Source organism: Phlebotomus papatasi, chromosome 1, assembly GCF_024763615.1.
Source record: "Phlebotomus papatasi isolate M1 chromosome 1, Ppap_2.1, whole genome shotgun sequence".
In the NCBI taxonomy this organism is placed as follows: Eukaryota; Metazoa; Arthropoda; class Insecta; order Diptera; family Psychodidae; genus Phlebotomus; species Phlebotomus papatasi.
Genome location: NC_077222.1, coordinates 66,103,566 through 66,111,216, shown reverse-complemented (window position 1 = coordinate 66,111,216; position 7,651 = coordinate 66,103,566). Strand labels below are relative to the sequence as shown.

Sequence of the window (7,651 nt, the reverse complement as noted above, 5' to 3'; positions counted from 1 at the left end):
ATCTGTGTATTCTTGAGGTGTTCCACAGTACAGTGGTCTCGTACTCCATGGATTGCAAGATGGATGGAAAAGAGATAATTTACGGGCACTCTGGAATCTCTATATGTCTTAGAGACCAATTAAAACAAGAGCTAACCAGAGCCACCAAGGAGATCTCAATGCGAACGAGAGCTGTCTGGAGCTACCAGAAGCCATCACTTGAACCCCCAAAAGAACATCAGAATGATCTTTTATATCATTCACTTTCTCAACCACTAGGAACTATGTGGGATTGATTCCTTTCGAGAACACCAGAACTGGATAGCCACAGGCCTTCGATTCCTCCGTGGGACTCCCAGTTTGAGTAGTAGTGCATGAAAAGGTGGTGAGAAATAAAAAAAAATCTAAAGTAAAATCCTTAAAAAAGTTTTTTATTGAATCTTTCTTCTTTTTACAAGGAGATTATCCCGAAAAAAAAACAACTTTTTCTCCACAGCAAACTGCGAATATCACACAATTTGTAGATGAAAATAAAAATAATGTTTTGAGGTTATGGTCCCGTATTCCGAAATTACGAAAATCGACCGTCAGTCATCCAATGTGAAGTTGGTCAAATATCATTCATAATTTCCCACCAAGTGTTTTGTGATCTTGTGTGTCGAATTTGAGAACATGGCGGCAAGACGAAAATTAATTATTTTGAGCTCTTTTGTTGTAAACTTGGAAGAAATGATGGAGGAAATACCTCGAAAAAGAAGAAAATGGTGCAATTTCTGGAGGAAAATCACAGGAAATGTTCCTTCAAAGGCTGGGTTGGATTCCACTAGGAACAACATCTCCAGAAGAACACTATATTCCCTTGCATATTTAGAAGGTTTTCTTCAGAAATTCACTAAATACTATCCCAAGGAACTTCACCAAATGCTTTTCTCACTTTTTCCAGCGGTGAAACAACAAATTTTCGTGAAAAACAGTCAGAAGAGCAAGAGACTTGGAATGATGGCAATCTGTCAAAAAAATGTTTGATGGAAAATAAAAAAACCCAGTGTGGAGGCATTTTTCTTCAAAAATTCCTTCAAAAATATGAATTTTTCTTTAAAAAATTCTTGAAATAATTCTTGATGAAATCAGTTCCAATGTGTAGACACCTTTAGTCGAAATTTTTGTGAAAATTTTGACTTAGGATTAGATATTGAGGGTACACTGAAAGAAATCCGAAAAAGTTACAGTAACATTTCGGAAATGTTAATTTTACCCTGCATTATTGATCCGAAATCGGTGTTAATATTTATTTAGCTTCTTAGGTGTATTATGGGTTAAAGTTACCCTTTTTCATGTTAACTTTGCACTTGAAATGGTGTAAAATTAGCATTAAAAAATGTTGATATATTTTTACGCCTAAAGAGTGTTAAAGTTACGAGGAAAAAAAGTTAATCGCACCCTCTTTTTTCTCAATGTATGTGGTTGACATATTGCGAAAAACCATTAAAAGACAGTCGAGAACTAGGCTTAAACTCTAATCTGAAACCGTCTTAAGATGTTTCTGTGTTTTTTTTTTATTAATAAAAATATGACTATGACTGAGTTCAGGCTCACAGATCAATTCCTTGTATTCAAGAATTAATTATTACAATTTATATCAACTTAAAATAATGCTTTCAAGGACCTCAGAAAGTCATTTGCTTCGAAAAATTAATTTTTTTTTTAATAAAAAATATTTTTATTTATTTTTTGATAAAATTGAAATATTAATAATTTTTAAAAAAGATTTACGTTCGAAAACTGATACTCTTTTAGAATTAAAAATTTTAAAACGTTATTTCAAAACTATTATATTATATTAAATTATATACAAAGATTATATGTAAGGAAAAAAGCTTTGGAAGCTATGTAGCGATTTTTCGAACTTTCAATATTAAGATGAATTTTAATACTTCAAAATCAAAATTGAACTATTTATGACGATGAAAGCAATATCTTTTGTTTATGAGTCTTACCAAATACTAAGCTTTGTTACAAAATCATTGCCATTTCATAATGTGATAACGTCTTAGAAATACTCCATAGTATCACATGGTAAAAAAATTTTGAAATTTTTGTGTGAAATAAATTTTGACGAAAATATTTATGTAGATTCCAAAATTATTGCCAAAATGGATAAAACTATTGCATAGAAATATTCATATTATTATTAGTAAAAAATCATTATGATCAGGAAAAATACTGCATAAATCTGCACTTTTTCTTGCTTCATGATTGATTGATTTTTATGAAAAATATTTCTAGCAAAGTTGTTGGAATTATTGGATAGAATGAATTGAATATTTTACGAATTTCTTATAATAAGTCGAAAATATGGTACCTATACTGTACAAAAATGCTTTCAGATTTGTAGAAAAAAAAACATTTTAAAATTTCTTCGATTATGCCAAATATGTACAAGAATTTTTTTTTCATTGTTTAAGAGCCCATAATACTCAAGGTGCGATATTATTTGTGCTTAAGGATGAAGTACGCATTAATTGAAATACTTTCCATATGAGATTTCTAATTTCTCTACAGCAATTAAAAATGTGTTTTATTGGAAGCGGTGAATGTCTAGTATCTTACAAAAAACCAACGGTTCTTGCTATGACCAAGAAAATGTGTATAATTTAATTAATTTAATAATAATCTATGGGTACTTTCTGTGGCCGCCTCCTAAAAAACCCATCCCATCTAGCAAACCTTTTTCTCTCTTGGACTCCTTGCATGACTTTGTCACGGTGACTCCCACAACTGCCCATTAATTGTGATATTTTAATAGATGGACTAGGTGAGAGAGAGGTACAGGCTACGCCTTAACATGATTCTTGGGAGATTAGGGAGATGGGAGGTCTTCGAGATACTTCCTCACCCGACCTGCAGTCATTTAATTTTGGTGCTCTGAATGAGAGGAAATTGGTGGACTTTCCACCCCTCTAATCACGATGGATTTGTCTCATTGGAGCATTGTTTTATTGCATTTGATTGCCATTTCAATGCAAATTAGCCAGATTGTCTTGACAGAGAACCCGTGAGATCTGAAATTTTGATCGCCAGAAGGATTTTTACCATTGAGACTGTGGGAAAATTTATTAATGTGAGTGGGTGGAAAATCACGATGAGTCTCTGCCCACAAATTTATTTCTGTGACAGTCTCACAATTATTATTGCACCCATTCGGTGAATTTTGTTCTTATGCTTTAAAATACGAAAGTAAAGCATTTTGAGCTATTTAATTTTAAGTTACAATCACTAGGACAGAGTTCAAACATTTAGAATGGTTTCGAAAAGTTCGCAATGAAGGGGAATTGTATCATCGAAAGCTAACCTAAGAACGTCATATTCACGTGGAGCAACCCTGGGATAAAGCTTGCCTGTGTGCTTCTGTTTACATCACACCGATAAGCTCTATACAGTCAGCTGTTCACCTCATCCCCCAAGCTCCCAAATATTGATTATTTCTTATCCAATTTGCAAGAATGTGTTGGTAAATTATCTTGATTCTGTGCAGAAACTTGCTTCAGTTGACCCATTTTCTCCACCATTAGACGTCGACATTTTTCAAAGCTCCCAGAAAATTGAGCTTTTAGAGAGTCATCCCTAAAATTCCATCCCCAAAATACTGCAAAACCCTCCTGGAACCACAAAGTTGGTGAAGTGAGTGTGAAATTTTGCCAAAAAAGCTTCAATTTCTAGCCAAATAAAATCCATTTGCCAAAAACTAAAAAAAAACAGGGCGTCAACCATGGAAAAGTGAGTGGTAGAAACCCCCAAAAAGGAATTTTCTACAAGTTTTTTTCTGCACCTTCCACCCTTTTTAATAGTGAATGCCCAATTTTATGCTCTATCTTTAAACCTTTTTCACCCAATTTTATTAATGCAATTATTCTGTATTCGTAGTTTTTATGCAAAAATTTGGAACTGAAAAAAATGTAGAAATTTTTAGCGGCCGCCATCTTGAAGCTGTGAAAATTTTACCAAAATTGAAAAAAAAAAACCTTTGTAGTGTTTGCGAGTAGAACAATTTTGAGCTTTTAGCTTGTCCAGAGCTTTTGATGCTATGCAAAAACTGATCTAATGGTTTTTCTGTTACTCCAATGACGGGCAGTTTTCGGGTACAACTCATCAATATGGGCACAAGAGCGGCTGCTTGTGAGTTCTTGAGCTTTTTGTTTGAGCTTTGGGGACTGAAAATCATTTTTGGGTATATTTGCAGATCAAGCCAAGCTCAGATGTCTCTACGATTATCATCTAAGACTTCTGCATAACATAATACCGCTCCCATCCGGAGTGGACATAGCCAACAATATCAAGTACTTCTCCCAGACCCTACTCAGTAAGTTTCCTTTGAGCTTTTGCAAAAGCGCAAGGGGTTGATAACTACGTGACATTTTTTAAATTTTACTTTTCATCCAAACTTAATTTAAAATAGCTTAAAATAAGTTGATGACTTATTAATATTCTACAAAGATAAAAAATAGAGAATATTTTCTAATTTAATTTTTATAGAATATTTTATTGATTCTCAAAAGAATAGGGTAAGTGTACCAAATTCCGGCAAGCTTGCAATTCCGGCCACCTTTTTTGTTCCTCGAATTTTCATAAATTTTTAGTTTTTACATACTCAGGAGATTATACAATGCAAAAGAATAACAAAAAAAATAGCTTCGACAAACAAGATGACGTGAAAAAGACATTTGAAGAATTCCCGAAGGGCAAGGAACTATGAGAATGAAGGTGACCGAAATAGGACACCAAAGCTATGTCTACATTTTTATTCATTTTAAATTGTATTAAGAATGATTTTAAAGTAAATAAAGACGATAAACTGTCTACAAGGTTCTAAGCAACACTCCTTAAGTAGAAGGAATGAAACAAATCAATTTCTATTAAATATATTACATTTCAAACTTGAGACTTTGGCGCTTGCATGCAACTATGCCGAAATTTGGCACACTTATCCTATATAAAGAAATTGTTAATCATTATTTTTAATAATTAGTAATTTTCAATAATCCTGAACAATAATAAAATCGAAATAGAATTTAATTTTCGGCATCTGTTGAAGCAAAATCATACGCAACTTGACACTAACTTTTCAGACAATTTTCCTACAACAATGAATCCGAGAGTTATCATCCCCTAAATCAATAATTTAATGCCCCAAATACCGACTGTTATCTCATTTCTGCGCACTTGATACCGGCAGCTCTTCTGAAAGATGTGCCAAGCTCTCCGTACCAGATGATTAAAGACCCAACTCAGGACCAAGCGCGCATGTCCGCCTACCCCAACCTCGAATACGGGAATCTGTACAATGCCCTCAACATGCTCCTCGATGTGGCATCCAACATCCAGTACGGCTTAGTGATGTTCGGCAAAGCGGTACTTCAGTGCCTGGGTTGCATCTTACCCTTTCTGGATAGGGATCTCATTGACAACCTTCCTTACTTGACGGCATCGTGCATCTCAGTTCTACCGCCGTCTCTTCACCAGGATATCATAAATTCGCTATGTTTTTATATCCTTCCATTCACTATTAGTAAGTTTATGAAAAATAATATTCCAGATGTATACATCTTAACATTTTTTCTTTAATAGCTCGGCAAAGCGTTGAGGACCAAGAATGCCAAGCTTGTCAATCAGTCTCTGCTGTAATAATGCTGGTATTCCAGTATTCTTCAAATCCAGGACATCATTGTCAATTGCTAGAATGCTTAATGACGCTAAAGCACAACGTTGTCAAGGATCTACTTTGCGTTATTGCATATGGAACGGCAGCTTCTAGGTCCTCAGCTGCTAAGCTGCTTTTCTACTACTGGCCGGCCTTCAACACAAACCTCTTCGATCGACGAGGGTTACTTTGCAAATTTACCAGTAAGATTTTTAACTTATGCTTTAAATTTACGTTTCTTATTCAAAATATCCTTTCAGATGACTTGGTTCCTTTTGTTTGCCAAAGAGAATCCTGTCCAAATGCTGGCAATGCTGAAGCAGTAAAAGTTTGCTATAATCACAACATCAGCATCATTTACGCTCCCGAGAGTCCTCCACCTCTCTATCTTTGCATTGAATGTGCCAACGATATCCACCGAGAGCATCCAGATCAGACCTTTGTGGACATTCTGCATCCGATGCAACAGGTTTCAATGGTTTGCGAAAACAAAAATTGCAGATCTACAGATAAGTCAGCCGTATCCATTTGCTTCTCAACTGAATGTGCCAGTTACAATGGGAATCATCCTATAAGGTACTGTCTTCAGTGTCATGGGAATCGTCACAATAGTAGAAGAGGTGGTGATCACGTCGTTCATCAAAGTTTACCTGTAGCTTGGCACATGGATGCCGAAATGCAAACTTATATGGTAGAGTCTGTGGTAAGCTTACTGCGAGAATCAAAGCCTCAGAACTTCGAACCTGGAAAAGACTCAACCGTAGATTCCACAAAACCATCGGTTTCAAATGCTCCACAAGACAACATCAGTTTGGAGGAGCGTCAACAGTTAGGAAGATACGGGATTTGGTTGCTTGTGGGAAGATGTACTCCTACTCAAGACACTCCTGTGGAGATTTTAGGACGTCTACTCTCCATGTTGTTCCACTGGTTCCATGTAACAGCTTACTCCACTGAAAGTCAGCTTGAAAGTCCACTAGAGAAACTCAAAATTGAACATGTCTGCGGATGGCTCAAAGACATCTGCGAAAGTCACTACAAGGACTTCATCGCTTGTCTACTGCCACATCCCCCGGAATATTCAAGAGTCGGAGGCCATTGGGACACTTTAGCTTCTCGAACTTCGCATCTCAAGGAAGGTCTGCAACGTCTGATCTGCCTGGTTCCGTACGAAGTCATCACTTCAGAGATCTGGGATTTTGTGATGCCTCATTGGATGGAAGCCATCACGAATGATGTGCCAGAGAAGGAATTACCTGAACTCAAAATAGTTCTAAGTAAAATTCTAGATCCTGATATGTCTCCCCTGGGATTTGATGCAAAGACAATGTACAACTTCGTAACGATTCGTTTCGAAAAAACTACGTCGAAAGTTCAGCAACAAGCTCTGCATTGGCTGCAGATCCTGACGAAACTTGAAATCTTGATTCCGCTTCCGCAACTCTTTGCAATGTTCGGAGATGGTGTTAGGATTATGAAACAGGGAGCTCATCATGACATGAAGGAGAAGGAGAGAAAGGATGGGAAACCAATTGAGAAGAAAGAGCAGGCTCCAAGGAGATCGTCGATTTCACCGGTGGTTGAGGATGATTCAGACGGGAACACCTCAGCAATTTCTGATGAAGATGCTCCTCAAGCAAAGACAACGGAATTCGCCACAGATGCTGAGAACAACCTAACTTGTTGCATCCTGATGTTGGACATCTTGCTGAAGCAGATGGAGTTGCAGGATATTGAACAACACATGGGAATCCATACTAGTGTCTGTGAGAACGTCTGTAGACTACTAAAGTGCATGGTTACAGCTGCTAAGGTCGGAATGGGCAGTCACACTTGTGGCTTGAAGATAGCTGAATGTGGGTACTGTGAAGCTTCTGTAATGTGGCATCAACTTTCTACAAAGCTCGTTCAATTCATGGCACCTATGAATCCTACAAGGCCTCCTGACGTAAGCATCTCTAAGCCTTTAGGTGA

General features: G+C 36.5%; 1 protein-coding gene across 22 annotated transcripts in view; it reads left to right on the top strand.

Annotated features, from left to right (window-relative positions):
- The first annotated feature begins 3,525 nt into the window (after positions 1 to 3,525).
- LOC129810289 (protein unc-79 homolog) overlaps positions 3,526 to 7,651 on the top strand; it is a 28,463-nt gene continuing 24,337 nt past the window's right edge. For 17 of the 22 annotated variants that reach the window (XM_055860709.1, XM_055860801.1, XM_055860819.1 and 14 more), the window contains exons 1-5: positions 3,541 to 3,756; positions 4,112 to 4,155; positions 4,220 to 4,339; positions 5,213 to 5,545; positions 5,605 to 7,625. In XM_055860709.1, the coding sequence (XP_055716684.1) occupies positions 3,749 to 3,756; positions 4,112 to 4,155; positions 4,220 to 4,339; positions 5,213 to 5,545; positions 5,605 to 7,625 (2,526 nt within the window). In that variant the 5' untranslated portion in view covers positions 3,541 to 3,748. Of the gene's footprint in view, positions 3,757 to 4,100; positions 4,156 to 4,219; positions 4,340 to 5,212; positions 5,546 to 5,604; positions 7,626 to 7,651 lie in introns of those variants that run through there. The other 5 variants (XM_055860753.1, XM_055860834.1, XM_055860828.1 and 2 more) reach the window with 2 other exon arrangements.